Below are 19,417 nucleotides of genomic sequence, written 5' to 3'. Positions count from 1 at the left end.
AGCATTCTTGCATTGTAGACTAGTATGATCTGAATGTATACAACATATAAATGAAACAAAAATACCTGTGCTGCAGGTGCCGCTGCCATTGCGCCCATAGGCATCATTCCAACATCTTGAATATTTAAGGTTTTCTAGAAGAGATTAACAGACAATGTGAATTATCTCTCTCTCCGTCTCATTCTCTCTGAGAAGATCCTTTAATTTTCCCTCTAACTGTACCTTTAGTAAGTCGTTCAGGTCTGAAACCTCAAGTAAGGTGAGGCTGGCGATGTCATGGACAAGCTGCTGAATTTTGGGTGAGTACTGTTTGGGTGCACCGTCCAGAGAAGGTGTGGCTATGGCATCGGATGGGCTGACTGGACTGGTCTTGAGCGTTCTAATGGCACACAGTGCCGGTGTCTGGAGGTGAGGCCTGCGAAATGACAGATCAATGAACTCCACAAAGCTCTCCAGACCCAACGGCGAGTTAGTCACGCCCTCGATTAATGACTTTTAGTTTAACAGACATCGTGACATAAGACTCGTAACAAAGAACTACGAATAAATAACCCGTCACACATAATGCAGCCTACAGCACATATTATTGCAATCGAAAATCAGGAATTCATTCAAGTGGAACCTGAAGTAATGATAACGTTTGTTCTTTTAAACGTATGTTTTTTAAACATTTCCATTTAAACATTCACACGTATATCAGCATCTAATCACATCTTACAGGTCTTGTCAATAAAAAAGAAGAACTTAACTGGGAATTTGACCTTGGCATTGATATAACTAACGTTACATCGTTAGCTCTCGGAATGTTAAGCAACAAGCTAACGTTAGCTAGCTAGCTCATGTATCGCTATCTTAAGTTAACTCAATGTTGACTGTCTATGAATGACTACTTCAGCATCTTCGCCAGCTAATTACCCGAGTAACGAATACAGCAATAGAACAGGGTAGCTAATCACAAACGTGAGGGACAATGACCTAGAAGCAATTTCTCCCTCACAAGACGCAGCGAAGAGGGCTTCAGTCAAGCAACATTTGCTCTGTGGGTGTGCTCAAGAGCTAGCACAGGAGTTAACATTGACTGAGAGGTAGAGGGCTAACCACTTTAGCTACCTAGCAAATTAAAGATTATAATAAAAAAAAATCTTTTTCCAAAGACTACAACCTTAGTTAATGCACATGTCTACAACAGCCCTCTCCATAAATTATTGCAATCACATGCATTGCTAGGACAGAACACATCAACTTTAAATCGACTGTCCTTGACTAGAGTGCATCTGCACGACTGCCGGTAATATCTCAGTTCACATTACATCACCGCTCCTGGTGCTTACCGTTGCGTTTGTACTACCGTCCGCAACGCCGCCCGAATACAGTGCCTGGTGCAATACATGTTTCTGTTTCTCTCCTTCGACTATCCAGTCCAGGTAATTTACAAACGCTTCCCAAATACACACGCCAGCTTGTCACTCAACCTCACTGCTCAAAAGCACATGGCGTCCTCCAGTAGCTCTTCCTGACCTACCCATAATGCATCACCCCAAACAGCTAGTTGGTGGATTCAGCGCAACTCAACGAACAATGGCTATTGGTTACAAGAACTGTCAACTGTAACACTACGTTAACAATAGGGTAGAGGTAGACCATTGTATGGTACGGTAGATCTATTAGTAGAAGTACATTGGAAGTGTATAACGAAGATGATTATATGTCAGCAGCTTTTTTTTGTTAACCATTTCCCATACCTTACGTTTTCCATAGAGTGATCTTAGACAGGGATATGTTTAACATCTTGATGTGTTCACTCACAATATGTCATTATTGGTGTGTGTGTGTGGGGGGAGGAGGATTATTCTGATTACCAATTCAACAGTTGGTTGAGCAGAACCCCACGAGGAGGAGGAGCTTTAGAGGCTCTTAACCAAGGAGGGTAATCTTCTGTTCCATCTGCCAGTCCACTGGCCAGCAGGTGACCATGAGCGATTCTGTATCCTGTATCCCTATTCACGGCTGGGTTTCAGTACCACATTCATCTACACTGGCCATTGCTGTTGTGAGCGGTCAATGTGAGTGACCTGGGAGGGTTGGTTTGGATACGCTGAGACTTCAAACGTCTATTCATCCCATGATGCTGTTGTCTCCTGCGGCTGAGCGCAACCAGGACGATATACTGTCAGTGCTGGCAGACATTCTGGAGGAGCAGTCCCACAAAGAACTGTTTGGCCTGGAGCTGGGCTCTGGCACAGGGCAGCACGTTGTGCACTTTGCCCAGGAGCTGACCTATGTCACCTGGCTTCCATCAGACATCCAAGAGGAGTCTCGTGCAAGGTAGTAGAGTTACGGCCAGTATCTGACTATAGTATATAAGCTGTTCTTTTCTCATCTATTCAAGGTTATTGCCTTTTTAAATTGAGAGAACATCATTAGATTACATGTTAGTATTTACTCCCTTCACCGCTGTGAATTAAAAGGCAGAAACTATGTATCTTTGAATGTATAGTTCTAAGTCCTCAAGCTCTAATCATTGTACGTTAATATCAGTGGCAATGACCAACTGTGGGATCCATGCCTGTTTTTGCCCTGCCTCAGTATCCGTGCTTACATTGGGGCAACGAAAGTGAAGCGCGTTCTAGAACCTGTGCACCTGGATGCCAGCGAGCCCTGGGACAAATGGGCGGGCCTGCCCCGCAGCTCCTGTGACGTCATCGTAGCCATCAACCTCTTCCATGTCTGCTCCTTCAAAACAGCAGAGGTACAGTAATAGTGGTTCAACTCCATCACAAAATAGGGGTGGGAATCACAGGTTAACTCACCATCCGATATTATCACCATATTTCTTCTACGATATCAATAGATCACAATATATGCTATTTTTCAAAATGTAAATCGTAATCACAGCCCATAACTCTAACAGACCTATTTTGATGGAATGTCTTCCTACTGCCAGTTATAATTCCATTTTATGGCCATTACCACTCTATGAAGAACCCCAGACGTGGGGCTAAAGAGTAGTGGTGGAAAACCATAGTTTATCTGTCGTGAGACTTATATAAATATGTATCGATATTGTATCGCAAGCAGAAATATCGCAATATATCGCCATATTGTTGTCCCACCCCTATCACAAAGCCAGAAGTGGTCTGATAACAACAATTAAGAATTTAAATTTCATCCAACCAGGCTTGCCATTGTGTTACTCTTTCAGCATATGGACTCTCTCAGCGAACACAGGGTGCTAACCATTGGTGATAGTGGGGCAGTGATGCAGTGACTTCGAAAACGTTCACTATGACAATGTCAGGGGAAGTGTCTTAACTGGTTTGGACTTCAGCGATGGAGAAAAAAAGGCCTGGGATGTCAGCTTGTGAAAGCAACCATCTGGAGCATATGTGAAATGTGGATGTATCTATCTATCTATAGGGTGTTTTTCAAGGAGCTGGCGAGATTCTGAGAAAGAATGGCTTTCTGATGACATATGGGGTAAGCTGAGTGAAGCAGTAAAAAATAAGCAGTAATTTCAACATGTGATGATAAATATCATTGTATATGTTAAAACGAACATGTTTGACTACTTTCTCTATGACACTGAGAAATAAATTCTCATAAATGTTATTTTTCAAACCCAGACTTTACTTTTAATCACAGTGCATTTAGATTAGAAAGGCAGTTGAAATGTCCCAACATAAATATACACATATTATTAAAAATATACACACAGAAGCCCTTAGAGACAATGCCAGTCTTAGTTACTACTGCTTATGTTACAGCTTATTTTACACTAATCCGAGTTAATGGAGATTAAATTATATACACACAACATTAGGGAATTATTCACATGAAAACCCAAATATTTAGATCCGTACTCCTTTTATATTTACCAGTCTGTTAATATTAATAATATTTGTATTTAGCTGGAAATCTCTGATGCTGTACTGAAAGTGGACTAATTCTCTTTCAGCCTTATGCAATGAATGGGATCATCATTCCGGAATGTAATGAGGAACTGGACAGAAGTCTGCGTGAGAGGTGAGTAATATTTAGCCATTTAAACATGAATCTCTCAGTATTATTTTGCTGTTTAAAGAACTTATAGGTTTACATTTTGAGGTTAATAGTGTAGCCAGTTGCACATGCTTCCCTCAAACTGAGTCTGAAGCAGACATGTACCTCCAAACCAACTCTCACAACACAGAAACCCTGAGTGGGGTCTTCCTGACATTGACGTCCTGAGACAGATTGCCTTTACTAATGGATTGCGTATGGAGAGGATGGTAAGTATCAACTTACTTGATCAGCTGTAAAGTATGTGTACACACGGTCAAGAATTGATAGCTTCCCACATGCAACATCCCTAACATAGCTTTTATCTTCCAGATTGACATGCCAGAGTCCAACAAATGCCTGGTCTTCAGGAAATTCTGAAAAGTCAAGCCCTTATGCAGAGATACATCAGTAATACACTGATGTACTGAAGAACTGGGACTTTGTTCGTTCAACATGTAATTGCAATTCTTGCACTTTATGCAGCAAAGTACGAGAATCTATGCAAAGTTTATTTCAAAAACATACGTATATGACAGTTATCACTATGCAACTTCTAGACATGATCTTTCAAAAGGTGCTGTAGGTACCTTTTGTTGTTAAAAAATTCTCTAAATGTCACAGTATAGTTGGTGCGTGATGTTGAAGACGATGATGAAGACAAAAATAAAAATTGACTGTATTTCCTAACGTCTCCATGCATCATATGGCACTGGAAAATGTAACTGAATGCATTGCAGGGCCAAGATGAATAGCATGCATACAAATACGAGAAAATATCACCTTTCTGCTCTTTCATAATAACATTCTTATTTAGGGTCTGATTATAGCAATATTACTGTTAAACAACTGCTACTGCACCTTTAAGCACTCATCACTCTATGAATGGAGATTAAGAAAATATCAACATCATCCGATCTGCCAACAAATAGGACCACACAGGACACAAAATGTGGACAATAAAAGAACCCGATATTTATTAAATATAATCTTACAGTTAATTCTTGAAGTCAGACAGATCAGTATGATAGAAGAGAGAGTTCACAAATGCCATTTAAGGGTTACAGAAGTCACTGGTTGGTGTATGTTACATACATGCGCAATATATGACCATTCTACGGCACTGCAGTCTCACCACAAAACACACTCACACACACATACACTTTCCCAGACAAAGCAATGCACAATGAAAAAGATACATCCACACCTTCGTCCTCATACCCATTTGTTAAGACCTCCAGCAGCTTAGCGCATACTGATGGTGACCGGGGGGGCTGGGGGGTTTAGTGTGTTTTAAAATAGATCTGGTGCCCCATGTAAAATTGCAGGTACCTATGATCAATGATTCTCCCCCTGTCTGACATTATTTACCGAAGAGGAAGAATGATTGCGTAACATGGGGTACACACGGCATCACGGAATGAATGACACAGCGATGCTTCACTAGGAGATCTCAGAGCGAATGATCTGATCAGATGACAGCTGTGCCCCACTCCACATTTACTATAGCCATCACTTCCTGTATTCTCTCTACAGTCACATTTGACAATCCGGATGAGCAAGCAAACAGTTGGACAGGCATATGAATAGATGGACCTCTATGGCAGATGTGTTAGGGAATGATGGACAATATCATTGAAATGTCGATTTGAGAGCAACCGGGACAGAAAGGGGGCCACCATCTCGTCCCCTAAATCACCCTTCATAGCAATATAGCCTCTAAACCAGCATTTTAAAACAGATCATCACACCAGTGCATAATGCAGGAGGGGAGGACGGCTGTCACGCATCACCACACCCACCCACCCTCACGTACATACACACTCACACACACATCAGCATCTTAAAAGAATTACTGAACACATGCAAATCTGATTTAGAAAAATATGAGACAAAAGGATGGTTGTGTCTTGTGTTTTTGTTTATCTTCAGTTCTATTTCTTGTTGTTGTATTTATTTCTACACCACTGACTAAACTGAGCTTCTGCAATCCAACGATAAGGACAAGACTACGTACATATGAGACAGACACACACAGAGAGAGAGAGAGATGGCAGGCAGAGAATGGAGGGAGGGTCTTCCCTCTCGTGAGTTTATTCTTCCCAACTCCTACTTCATCTTAAGAGGAGGAGCGAGGGAGTGGATTTGGGGTGGTGCACGGCTTTTGCAACATGACTGTGGCATTGCTTGGCCTTTGGGCACGGTCATACGTGGTTGGGAGAAAAGAACGGGTGAAGCCAGGTGTTTAAGGAAGGAAGAAAGAGGAGGAGGAGAGGAAGGGGGGGTGGGGGGTGGAGGGTGTAGTGTGTTGGACCCCATGGCCTGAGGCACTGGTGGGGGCAGGTATCAGTCAAAGCAGATGAGCTGGGCCTCTGCACTGCCTGGGGGGCCCTGAACAGGCTGCTGTTGCGCCTGCTGCTGTTGACCACCGGGGGGCGCCATCTGTACACGGCAAACAAATGCATTTAAGGCCACTTGCAAAATTAACAATACAATACAGGACATGGTTTGGATCCAAACTGTTGTTTGGATATAAGTGAAAGGTGTACAAATCAATCTACCGAGTGGCATTAAAGACTAGACAAAACACCAGAGGACTTGCCTGCTGATACATGGGCTGCTGTCCGGGCATGTAAGGTTGCTGTGGGGGCATGTTTGGGTCCTGTCCTGGCAGAGCAGTCATCATGTTCTGGAGACCAGTGAGAGTGTGGACGGGTCAATGGCAAACAGAAATAGTTTCATAGACTGCCTGTGTGCATGCAGGGAGCAGGGGCTGGGAGCCCTTATGTCTCACGGCGGGGTGGCCAGACATGAGAAGAGCAGTTTGTAGTGTGTATCTTTAGGGATTGTAAGACAATGCGATCAAGGCACCCACCTGCATGTTGTAAGGCTGATAGCCCATGTAGGTGATGCCGTTAGTGGGTCCAGCCTGAGGCATGGGGGGCATGCTCTGGGCTTGGGACGCCACGTTCTACAGAGGGGAGAATTACAAAGCCATATTAACACCACAGAGTTACAGAGCGATATTAATACCACAGAATGAATCCTACTGCAGAGCTCTCTCCCTGCTCTCTTTTCTAGAACAAAAAACGTGTGACGTGTGAAATGTTATGGGACAGCAAAACCCATATAGAGAAGACACAAAAAGTAACAGAAAACTAGGATATATAAACTATTATTTCACTAGTACTATAAATACCGGTGCTTTTTCAAGAGTTATTAACGGTGATGCTGGGTTGCCGTGGCTGCTATACAAAACCGACTGAGTAGCTGCTCCCTCACCTGGTAGCCCTGTGTCGGGGTGGGCTGGTAGCTGGAGTAGGCAGGGGTGGCGGAGGGGGGGGCCTGGCCTGGGGGTGCAGCTTGGGCGTTGGTGCCTGCATTCTGGTACATGTAGGCATTCACCATGTTGGGATCTACAGAACAGACAGGGCACATTCAGATGTGACATCATCAAGACATCACTTGCTGGATAAATATAGCCTGCTCTGCCTGCCGACTGTTCCCACCCCCCACATGCCAGCTCTCACACCTTCAACATAGTAATGTATGGTAAATGTGTGTCTGGTTATCCAAGGCTAGAAATAAATACTTATTCTCTCAAAACGGGGGTTTTCCAGTCAAGTGGGTGATGAGGTGACATATATATAATAGAATATATATATATGAATATATTATGTCAATCCTCAACTTCTATGAAAATGGAAAACCTTTACCAAAAACCAAGTGAACTTTAGAGGTGAACGCCTGTGTGTGTCCTCCTGACCTGTAGGGGGCATGGCCTGGTAGGGGCCGCCCGTCTGGCCGGGCTGGTTCATGTAGACTCCGTGCATGGGAGAGCCCTCGACTGAGCCAGCAGGGCTGAAGGTGCCGGGGTAACTGGGCGGGCCGGCGGGCTGGTACACCACCCCTCCTGCCACGTTAGGGGGCAGTGACTGCATCTACACATCATAATCACAACACACAGGGGGTAAAGAGGCAAATAAGAACACTCCCATATAAGACACCCACAAAGACTCAGTTCCACTAGGACGACAACTGCACATTCAACATCGTTGAACAGCTACCATCATTAAATGATAGAGACACTATGATTTTGAACACTTTCTCTCTCAGTTACCATGGCGGAGGATGCTCAACGACACTTTTGGAACAGCAAAGATCACTCACACATAAGAGCCTAGTTGTCCACTTACACAAACAGGTCATTTTCACATAAAAATCAACATTCAGGACAGATTTCTACAGTTGCCATGGTGTGTCCGTGTAGCGTCTGTACCCAGCAGACTGTGTGTGTGTGTGAGGGGGCTGCTGACCTGTGCGTAAGGCAGGGAGAAGGCCGGCATCTGAGCCCTCATCTGGATGGTGTGCTTCTGCTGCTCCAGACGCATCTGCCTCTCCTTCTCCTGCTCCTGCAGCCGCTGGATGGCCAGCTGCCGCTGCATCTCCAGGTACTCCTGCGGCACGGCAACCAATCACAGCTCAGCAAACTCGCTCCACGTCCCAATCACATGCCACCATTATGCCAGATACAGCACTGTAACCAATAACACTATGTAGCCTTCATGTCGATGGGGAAGAAAGCGGAGTAGATGTCCAAAACATACTGAGAATTCCTCAAAACTAAATCCTACCCCATCAAACTAAATTCCTGGTATATGCCTAGTCTTGTCAGACCTCAAAGAGCATGACGCCGTCCTCTCTATACCCCCCTCCGCCCTTTCTCACCTGTTTCTTCTGCCTCATGATCTCTAGTTTCTGGGCCAGCTGGATCTGCCTCTGCCTCTCGGATTCCTCGGCGGCGCGCCGGAGTTTCTCGCGGTGCTCGTCTCGCAGGGCGTTCAGGGCCGCACGCGCATCTCGCACCTGAGCAAGCTTGTCCTGCAGACCCTCGTAGTATACTGGCCAGAGGACACACAACAAGGAGAGGGAAACAAGCAGCATTAAACGGTTGGCGACTTAGGGAGACCAAGTGTCTCCGCTTGTTCAATAACTTATTGGTACACCTAATTAGTGATTCATGCATGACCTTGGATGCTAAGATGGCAATGGTACTCAAGCATCCCCACATGCAGAAACAAGCCTTGGGCATCTGTACGGCACCTTGATTGCTTATACAAACTAATACTGAAATACCAAAATACCACACAGCCTTAAAGCTAGAGTCTGATAGCAACAACCTTTTGCAAGAATGTCTTCCATTAGAATCAGAGCTTAATAACAAAACAAATTATACCCCTCCCTCGTTTGTGCTCATGAAGCAACGTTTTGATTGGCTGGATTTGTTCATGGCTCACTTCAAGTCAGTATGTTTGTTCCCCATTCACAGAGCCAAGACTGTGTACGAACACCAGGTGTTTTTTGTTTTGAGCACACAGACTGAATGGTCAGCTAGCGGACAGTGAGGAGCAATTCACAACATTTGAACAAAAAAAAAAGTCTATTGGATTAGAATTTGAATCGTGGACTCCACCTTTAATGTCGGCGAGTGGTTAAAGGGTGTAGGTGTGGCGGCACTCACGTCTCTTCTCGTCCAACTGGTTGAGGATGTCCAGCAGCTGTGGGTGCAGGTTGTTGATGGACTGGAAGAGCGAGAGCACGGCGCTGTCGTTGGTGATGCTGCGCCCGCGCATGTGGTTGCTCTTCATGCGGTTCAGGAAGGTGGTGACGGCGTTCTGCAGCACCTTCAGGAACTGCTCGTGGTTCTCCTCTGACTCACCGTTCTGGTACTGCTGCTAAGAAGGGGGTGGAAGCAGAACAGGCAACTTCAAACAGAGGGTAATGACCATAGGGCGGGGGGGGGGGGGGGTAGTAGGCAGTAGGGAAGTTGTCACAGGCCCAGCCCAAGGAGGTGGGGTGGGGGCAGGAGAGAGAGGGATCTTCACTTATAAATGTTGGCCATTGATCAGTGGAATATTTAGACAATGTTTGTTTTCAATGGATGTTTTCAGAAAGTGTTTGCATAATTTGTTTTGAATACAGGATGCTTAATTTATCCTCATGCTACAACATGTAGCCAGAACATGTCCCCCTATTACATAGAAATTGGTTTCGCCTTAAGGGTAGCCGTACGTAACTTCGCCCATTTACAGAATCGAGCCGTTAAAATGGCAACTCACAAACCTGCCACTCATACCCAAAAGATATAGGACAAAAAGATGATAAAAAACTGATCCCTTCCTACTGAGGGCCTCAGGACTCAAACGTACCTCCACTATGTTGACTGGCTGCACTTGCACCTGCACAGGGGGTTGGCTCTCCACAGGCTGGCTGATTGGCATGGGTATGGGTTCAGGCAATGGCACAGGAGTTGGAGCGGAGGGGGTGGGGCTTTTGCGCACCTCTTCCTGTTTCTTCTCCCAGTAGGTCCGGTTCAAGTAGCGGGCCAACTAGAGAACACAGGACACAGTATGGGTGATGAGGAGATGCAGGAGTTCGAGTGAAGCTGCACGTTCTGTAATGTATGATCTGGAACCGCTAGTGTATCGCCTTACCTCAGGATCCACCTCTTCAGCTGAGGGGGCGGAGGAGTTCTGCGTGGAACAGAAAGATCCGTGAGCATCACTCAAATGCCTCATAACACATCTGAGTCACACTGGGTTCTCTAAACGCCCCCCTTACACTACATTTGATCTTCAAACCACTCTCTAACCCATAGAATAGAGTACAATAGAGAAGAAGGATGCTAAGAAAGATGCTAAGACCAAAATCATGGGTTTGGCATCAAGGGAATGAATGCAGGATAATGTATATAGGATCTGTACAATCCTGGCAACTTATGCTTTGCATAAACTTGTCTGCTAAAATTACTGAATGTAAATGTAAATGTGGAGTATTGCGTTGTGACATGAGAGAAACTTTTGTGTAACCCCTGACACCACTTTGAAGAACTGAAACCCTCCAGACTCTTACCACAGGAGACGAGTAGAGGGTGCTGACAGGTGGGGCAGACGAGGTCACAGGGGTGGGGTCGGCTTTTGGGTACACCCCGTACGAGCCCTTGTGCCTCTGTGGGAGGAAGCAGCAGAGAGGAGCAAAGGTTATTTAAAGAGGTCAAGGGTCAACAACACAGTCACAACCATCCTGACGGGTGTCTCCCAGCGGGTCTCTTCCATGCCCCAATTCAGGCTTTCAACTGCTCAGTGGCTCGAGCGTAGCTAAATCAGGGTTCGTAAAAAGTTAAAGAAAAAGTGTGTGTGTGTGTATTTATATACACAACTCCATAGGGGACACTTCATTTAATTCTGTTTCACATTTCTTCGTGTTTCAATATCATAAGTTTAATTTGGCTGTTTGTGTTGTGAAACCCTGTGTGCCCATGAGGAATAGTTCTGCGCCTCTGGATATCTGCGCACCGTGTAGCAATAATACTACCTGGGCATGTGTGTGTGTGTCAGAGAGAGAGAGAGATAGCTGTGTGCCTATGTGTGTGGCGGCGAGAGAGAGAAAGTGTGCCCACTGGTTTGTTTGTGTGTGTGTGTGTGTGTGTGTGTGTGTGTGTGTGTGTGTGTGTGCGCGCTCAGATGCGCACCATGCGCTCCTTCTCCTCTGCCTCGCTCTGGGACAGGGCAATGGCGAGCTGCAGCTCTTCCTCCTCCTGCAGAGCTGCCTCATCGCGCTTGGGGGGCATCTGTGGAGGTAGAGCGGTCGGATCCCAAACCAGAAAATAGAGAGAACAACACAGAGTGGGTGGGGGTCAGAACACGTCATACAGTTCCTCACATCAATTCCTCCTCGTTCGTTTAGGACTGAACATACGTGATGTTCGACTCGTGTTCATGACTCTTGAAATGAACTAACTCGTTTAATCCGCCCTGAAGCTGCTCCAAAAGGAGTCTCAGTGTCTCCAAACCACTACCAAAGCAAACTACTGTCAAACTAAAACAGGATCTAACTAATGGTACAGAGAACCAGTATCAGTTCACTATTCACAGAGGCACGGTAGGAAGAATCCATTTGCAGGATGTAAATCAGCAAAGTAACAATATAGCATGGCAACAACAGCCTACATATCAGGACACTATTAGGATAACTATTCTGGTAGATAAACTATCTAACCTTCAGCAGTTTGACAATGTGCCGATTCACGTCCTTCATAAATAACATGGAGGTGCTTTTAAAGTGACTAAACATTTAAGTGCCACAGAGAGTAGAGGGTTTTGCGCATATGCCGCAAAATACTACCATCTATGAGACAGAGCCCAGAAGTAGAGGTGTGTCACCTGTGATGGCTTTTGCAAATGCCACACACTTTTAGCATTTATGTGATTCATTTTAGCATCTTTTAGACGCCAGAACTGTAAGAATATTTCAGTACCTGGGACTGCTGGGACAGGGGGCTGGTCAGGTACTCGGGGGGCAGCTCGGATGGTGCAACGCTGGGGGCCTTGCCCTCGGATTTCCTAGGAGGGGGAGAGAGGGAGGAGGGGTGGCTGCTGAGGAGAAAGGATCGGGGGGAGGAGGGGGAAGACAAGCCGTGTAAATGTCTGCAGACAGGCAGTCAAGTGCAGTAAGCATACACCTACAAGAAAGCATGCACACAAGAGTGCACGCAGTCACAGAAAACAAAAGAGAAAACACAGGCCAAAAGCTCAGAGTGCTCAGAAACACTCTTGAAAACGAAAGAACTCAGTACTGAAGAGAGAGAAAAAGGCGCTCCTTTCGTTCATGCCTAAAAGTCATGCTGGTGTGAAGATTCAAAGGATGCGCACAAAGAGTTCTGTTTTATGTTTTCATGTCCGATTTCAAAAGAGACCAGTGAGAATCGAGCGAGAAAGTAAGAGCAATATCAAAGAACGAGTGACTATGGAATGGGTGCTTTGAGAAAAACGCCTCCTCCCTCCACTGTGAGAACTCACTTGTTGAGCTGCTCGAAGCAGGGCTCACACACTCGCACCTCCTTCTCGATGCCAAACTTGGGGATTGTCGAGTACTTGGAGGAGCACTTCCCACAAAAGATCTGCCCACAGGCTCTGCAGTGGTGCTGCAACAAAGGGCGGTGTGAGGTCAGCATGACACACACACACACAATCATGGTGTCCCAATCACACTCACACACACTCTCCCTCTCACACACACACACACACACACACACACACACACACACACACACACACACACACACACACACACACACAAAGAGGATATCACACCTTGCGTGTCATTACTCCGAACTGAACCCTGCAGCGGTGGCACTCCTCTGCATCCACCCAGTCCGGGGCCTGATGACACACACACACACACCTCAAACATTAGTGAACCGCTGAAGAATGAATGAATACTGAAGTTTACAAAAGAAATGTAACAAGTTTCTCTCTTACCCTCTCAGCGGCGAACATGGCATCGCTCTCCTTGAACTCAGGGAACACGTGACCTGTGAGCACAAGTAGGGTATTGGATCAGGAGAACAAAAGCTCCAACACAGGGTTTAAGACAAAGACAATCCCGTTGAGAGAGAGACCTCTCCCGTGTCTGAGGCGACCACTCACCCTCCACCTTCATGATCTGGTAGGTGTCCTGAACCACCTTGTACTTTGGCTCGTTGCGGAAGGCGTGGGACCAGGCTTGGATCAGATAGAGAATCTTGTTCCTGACATTCGGCTCCGTCTGTTTCTCAGACAAGGGGAAACCTCTTCATGAGTAAAAGCACACGCACGCACACGCACACACACACACACACACACACACACACACACACACACACACACACACACACACACACACACACACTAATCTGGCTCATATACACAAACGCACACTCAAAGAGTCCAAAATATAAACACAATTCACAAGCCTGACAAGCCATCTACACCTGAACACTCCCACATTACACAAACATACATAGACACAGAAGACCTTCAAATTCAGTCAAATATGGGAGAGTTGAATTACCTGAAATACCTCTGGTTATAAACACATGGCTTCTGTGATTGATGCTTAACGTTTTCCCAGTCTCTGTTTACTAACCCTACTCTTGCTTTCAGTTTTAGAGAGCAGACTCAAAAGAGGAAGTCGCCCCCCCCCCCCCCCTCTGTCTGTGAGAACATGTGATCTGATGACATCACCAGGAAGTCAAATGCTAGATGAGTCAGCTCGTCCTAAAGTCCACAGACAAAAACAGAGCACAGCACCCTCTCCAGAGGTAAAACCATGGTGACAGAAAAATCCGTATGCCGCAATAACCTGGTGACCCACAAAGTATATTTACAAGGGCATGTGCAGAATGTACAAAGGACCTTGCATATAGCATAAACAGACATATGTCAACGTATAGGTCACCAAGGACAAAAACATACGTAGATGATGGTATATTTACATGTCAGAATATACTTGCATAATTGGATGTAACGACTTCATAACACTTCACATTTAAGCTCAGCTAACTGAATCAGTTCAAGGAATTAACTGATATGATGGTGCTGCTATGCTATGTGCTTAAATGTGTTCATGCTAAATGGTTTGTTCATATTGACTACCAAAATAGCAATGGAAAATTTGAGGATCCTGAATGTACTGCGCAATGTGAAACATTGCAAACTTTAAATCGTAAAATTACAATCTTTAACATGAACTGTGTTTTTTAGTAACACTAAAATTCCTATTTGCTGTGTTTACTACTGCATCAAGCAATGTTAATTAAAATCAGTGGTGGAACAGTATATTTACTCAAGAATTTTGAGTACATTTTATGCTACTTTATACTTCCACTCCAATACATTTCAGAGGGAAAATTTGTACTTTCTAGGCCTACTCCACTAGATTTATTTGACAGCTTTAGTGATCAAATCAGTGCTTCTAATGAAACTTTAACTACATTTTGCTGCTAATACCTATAGACCTTTAGTTATTGGTAAAGTTATTACCGATTCATATTGCTATTTTTACTTAAAGTAACAGTATGTAGCAATTGTACTTCAGGGTTAGGGTTAGGATTAGCAATTTTACCTTAAAATAACACCGCTACAATGACGTTTAATATGGAGAATGGCCTCTGTGCCATTGCCATAACAGGGTCCGTAGGCATATTACTGCGCTATGTAGGTTTCTGGAAGCCGCCCGGTTACTACTCTCTGCCGGACTAGTAAGTCACTTATTAGCCGTCGTGCTTTGTCTTATGTTGCACTTGCTTGATATTTGACTGTTAGGAAAGTTGTTGACTCACTAGTTTGTCAGTTTCAAAGTAATCAAATTTCAACAGGTTTCACTAGGTTTAGCCGCTAGCATCTTAGCAATCTCTAGCGATTAGCAATTCCTCTGTTGTGCTGCTTTAAGTTAAGGATCTGACATTCTTCCACCTTTGATTAAAAGATCCTTAAATGTGGATATGAATACATACGTGTTGAACAAGAAATTATAGCTTCTGATTTCAGAAAAGTTAACATCTGCCACTATATCTTTAAGTGACCCAAAACAACAGCACAGTTGTGTTTATCCCGAGACTGAGGTAAACTACTCACAGGCCTGGATCCACCGACATAGAGCTGGCAAGCAGACAGACGACCATTCCAAGCAAAGGCCCATGGGTGGAATAATGTTTCAAGTCATTCTGCCAAACCTTACAAAACCTACTGGAGGGGGTTTCACTTTTTCAGCCACAGGATTTTGAAAATCCTTGGCATCACTCTACTATCACCGACGTGTAATGTGTGTACACACACAGTCGCCACTATATCTGCTATGAAAACAAAGTTTTTCGCTGTTCATATCCAATTTCCCCTGAATTGACCACAAAACACAATTCCCGGAAACCTTGCAGTACTCTACACACTCTCTCCTCTCCTCCAACAGCAACCACACACACACACACACACACCTAGCTCAAACAATCTTAGAAATTGTAAATCTAACAGAACCGTGTATATTTTATAATACACAGAGATAATGTAAGGTCAGAAACATTACTGGTGTTTGGCCTTATGTCAGAGCAGTGATTGGACTGGAAACATTGAGACAACTTGATTTGTGTCTTAGTGTGAAAACCTTTTAGTAGGCGAATGGAAATGTTCATGGACCACAATTGTGTCAATGCTGTGTCGCACACCAAAGGACATTATGATGAAATGATGGATAGCACAGCCAAGTCACGATCAAAGTGGCACATTGTGTCATTCACACAACCACCCCAATAACACCCAATATGACAACAGAGAATGCGTTATAACTTGATGCAAAGAAAAAAAAACAGGAAGAATGCAGATGCATTGAAGAATGGGCACCTTAAGAAGGTCTTTGAGCTCCTCCATAGTCTGCTTGCTGGCCACCTCATCATGGACCGTCTGCCCACAGTTCTTCACAACTGATTCCAGCACCTGTGAAGTCACATTTTGATGTTTTTTAAAATAAATGAAACATTAACAGTTTCATACGAGTGCACTAAGACTATGGACGAAAAAAGAAAATACTAGACCATATGTATACAATAATTGTCATATTTACATGATGCAGCTAAACTTCCAGCAGTAATATTTGGTCTCCACCACTCACCTCAAGCGCATAAAGAGCCACATGGGGATTCTTATCATTTAGCTTCTTCTTAATGGCACCGATTGCATATTTTGCCCTGGTGAGGAAAGCAAACACTGACCTCAGGAGACTTGTGGCATGAATATCATCTCTGTGATAACAACACAACAGAATGATTGAGACAGGAGTGGAAAAACTGTACGTACTGAGTGTCTCCTTGGCGGATGAGGTCACAGATCTGCAGGATGGACTCCCAGTCTGTCTCCAGCAAAAGCTGGCTTGTGGCCTTGTCTGAAAAGCGAATGACAATGAGGTGAATACACAATGTTGGTGATAAACAGAGCTCTGGCTCTGGAGGGAGTGGTATGAAATCCAGTGCATTAACATATAACGGTCACATTAACTATTCATGCTATTATCAAACCAACCTTCCCCACCTCTTTGAAAGGGTGGTGCAGAGAAGCTGAGCCAATAATCTACCCGTCAGCATGACACTACTAAACGGCCAACGCTGTTATAGAGCTAAATGGGTCATTTTAAGATTAGCTGACATGCATTACAGTATAGAGTTGTGGGTTGAACCACTCTGTGCTGTAGCTAATAGCCTAACATGGCTTCCAGTGGGCAGCATTGTTTCAGAGGGCAGCTCAATCACTGACTGCAAACTAGTGTTCAGGAGTCCACTACAGAGAATTAAAAATCCTATGTAAAACACAAACAATTCGAGGCTAGGGCCAATGAAACGGACGAATACAATTTTGCAGAAAATACATTGTGATTTAACTGCACAACCCTCTAAATTGCAACAATATCAACACTGTACACCCGACAAAATCATATAAATTGATAACGTCACATTTCACATTTAAAAACCTTGTAAACATCTGATAGCTCTTTGACACGATTCATCGAAATATCCGAACATATAGTGAGTTAGGCCAACGTTAACATTCATACCTGGCCATCTACCATTCAAGCTCCTTGAAGTTAATAGGTGTCGGCTGACAACAGCTAACATTAGCCATCATTAGCTATGTGTCCTTTAAAGCTACACTGACTGGCTTGCTGCGACTATACCTGTAGTCACAAAAAAACATAAATGTAATTGGCTTCTAAATATACAACTCTTTCGTGTGCCTAATCCTCGCAAGTTATCCACTTGAATTGGAATGCCACACTGAATTTTACTAATTGTGGCAGAGTACAGCTGGTTTGCCAACTTCGTGTCTAGCCAGCTAGCTGCTAGTCTTAAGTGAACAAATCAGCTGACCAGCAAGCTAACCGTGGTAAACGTTTAGCTGCATGAAGGCTACAGACGCAACTTGAGTAACGTCATACGTGATACAAACCCATCTCAAATGTTTAGTGGGGGTGCAGTTTAAATCAACCGATAAGTCAAGACTAACAAGAGGTAAATCGGTTAGTTCAACCAGTTAAAGGTTGTAGCTGAATCATTAGGCCCCGACCTGGCAATAAACAATGGGTGGCGACGCTTGCTAGCGTGCTAACCAGGGAGCTAGCTAGCAAGCCACAGCCCTAGCACTGTCAAGAACAACAATACAAATTTGAAGTATTGCTACCAGATCATCTGAACAATTATTTAAGATGCATCTTACCTAGAAGCCTCTCAAAGGTTCCACCACCCTTTCCCATGATGTATAGAAGGGGTTTGATTCGCTGACTAAAACGGTTTACGATTCGTTTGATCAACGAAACGCAAGCTATGCAACCCTGGCAGCAAAGTTGTCTCTATCGAACTTCCTGCTTCCCGTGTCGTAGAGTTTCGTAGTCAATCTAGAGTGAACTGCCCGTGTACCCTTAAACCTATATTGATATCGCCTCCCAGTGTTGATTTCAGAACGGGTTCCAGTAAAGGGTCATTTTTAATAACTTTCATAACAGGACACAGGTCCAGTTGTCTTAAAACATATATTATCTGTTAGTTGAGTTAGTCGGCGTTTATATTTAAATTGAAAGAAGCATAACTGTCTAAATGAGCAAATAAAGTGATGTATTTGGCCTTCTTGGTCGAAGCAGTGGACAATAATTCATACACCTTTTCCACAATAACAAAGGGTGCATACAGTACTGTTATATTTTATACTTCCTCCTCAGTTGACCAGAGCCATTAGGTCATGTATGAGTCACCACATGGCACTCAAAACACAAAACACTATTGTCTTCTTGGCAGCAGTCAGAGCTTCATACAGTGGTAACCTACTGTGCCACTGTTCGAAAGATTTCAACACATGCACTGGGTACAAACCAGACAATGAACAGCAACAACAGATGTTAAAGTTTTTGTTTTAAATTGGAATTATATTGACAAAGTTGATATACACAATGCAAATTCTTTATCCTGTATTGTATGTGAATGAAGCCCACCGAATCAGCAGTACGGTATGGTTGACCTGGCATTGAATGGGCTGTCATTATCATCAACATTTAAAACAATGGGAGACAGGGTGATTCTATACCAGATGATGTCATTACCTTACGATAGTGAGGAGCCTTTTGTCCCTGGACTGAGAGCCCAGTGTGTACAGTGGTACCAGAAAAGGCAAGACGCGACTGTCTTATCTTTGGGACCAAGAACACCTCTCAGTATGACATGCTGCATTCACAATTCCAAATACCATATGGTCAATCTTGAAAAGGCTACAATGTAACAATAACAGAAAAATACACAGTAGTGTATGTACGTGCCTTCTCTCTCTCTCTCTCTCTCTCTCTCTCTCTCTCTCTCTTTCTCTCTCTCTCTCTCTCTGTCCCTCTCTCTCTGTCTCTCTCACTCCCTCTCCCTCTCTCTCTCTCACACACACACACACGCACACACACACACAGATGTACGCATGCACGTCACACATACACATGCACAGATACGCAAACCATTGTTCTACCACTTCACACAAGTCTT

General features: G+C 44.3%; 2 protein-coding genes across 6 annotated transcripts; one reads left to right on the top strand and one right to left on the bottom strand.

Moving 5' to 3' along the window:
• Nucleotides 1–1,623: 1,623 nt before the first annotated feature.
• Nucleotides 1,624–4,724, top strand: zgc:103625 (methyltransferase-like 26 B). The gene is made up of 6 exons (XM_042705698.1): nt 1,624–2,325; nt 2,587–2,749; nt 3,418–3,477; nt 3,956–4,023; nt 4,190–4,268; nt 4,372–4,724. The coding sequence occupies exons 1-6, from the start codon at nt 2,123–2,125 to the stop codon at nt 4,417–4,419; spliced, it is 621 nt and encodes a 206-aa protein (XP_042561632.1). The 5' UTR covers nt 1,624–2,122; the 3' UTR covers nt 4,420–4,724.
• A 265-nt stretch (nt 4,725–4,989) lies between these two features.
• Nucleotides 4,990–18,476, bottom strand: hgs (hepatocyte growth factor-regulated tyrosine kinase substrate). 5 transcript variants are annotated; one of them, XM_042705697.1, is made up of 21 exons: nt 18,117–18,476; nt 16,707–16,791; nt 16,522–16,597; nt 16,254–16,346; nt 13,527–13,644; nt 13,359–13,411; nt 13,191–13,259; nt 12,897–13,021; nt 12,356–12,473; nt 11,570–11,668; nt 10,951–11,046; nt 10,533–10,571; nt 10,248–10,427; nt 9,560–9,770; nt 8,767–8,939; nt 8,355–8,495; nt 7,805–7,979; nt 7,321–7,454; nt 6,914–7,009; nt 6,641–6,727; nt 4,990–6,480 (listed from the first exon to the last, which is right to left on the bottom strand). In XM_042705697.1, the coding sequence occupies exons 1-21, from the start codon at nt 18,151–18,153 to the stop codon at nt 6,385–6,387; spliced, it is 2,301 nt and encodes a 766-aa protein (XP_042561631.1). In that variant the 5' UTR covers nt 18,154–18,476; the 3' UTR covers nt 4,990–6,384. The 5 variants fall into 5 exon arrangements, with proteins under 5 accessions (XP_042561631.1, XP_042561629.1, XP_042561628.1 ...); XM_042705695.1 differs by having other exon boundaries at nt 11,570–11,698; nt 18,117–18,475; XM_042705694.1 differs by having other exon boundaries at nt 9,560–9,773; nt 11,570–11,698; nt 12,356–12,470; nt 18,117–18,474.
• Nucleotides 18,477–19,417: the final 941 nt, after the last annotated feature.

Source organism: Clupea harengus, unplaced genomic scaffold, assembly GCF_900700415.2.
Source record: "Clupea harengus unplaced genomic scaffold, Ch_v2.0.2, whole genome shotgun sequence".
NCBI classification, from domain to species: domain Eukaryota; kingdom Metazoa; phylum Chordata; class Actinopteri; order Clupeiformes; family Clupeidae; genus Clupea; species Clupea harengus.
Note: the sequence above shows the minus strand (reverse complement) of the source record. Positions and strands in the feature narration are given on the sequence as shown.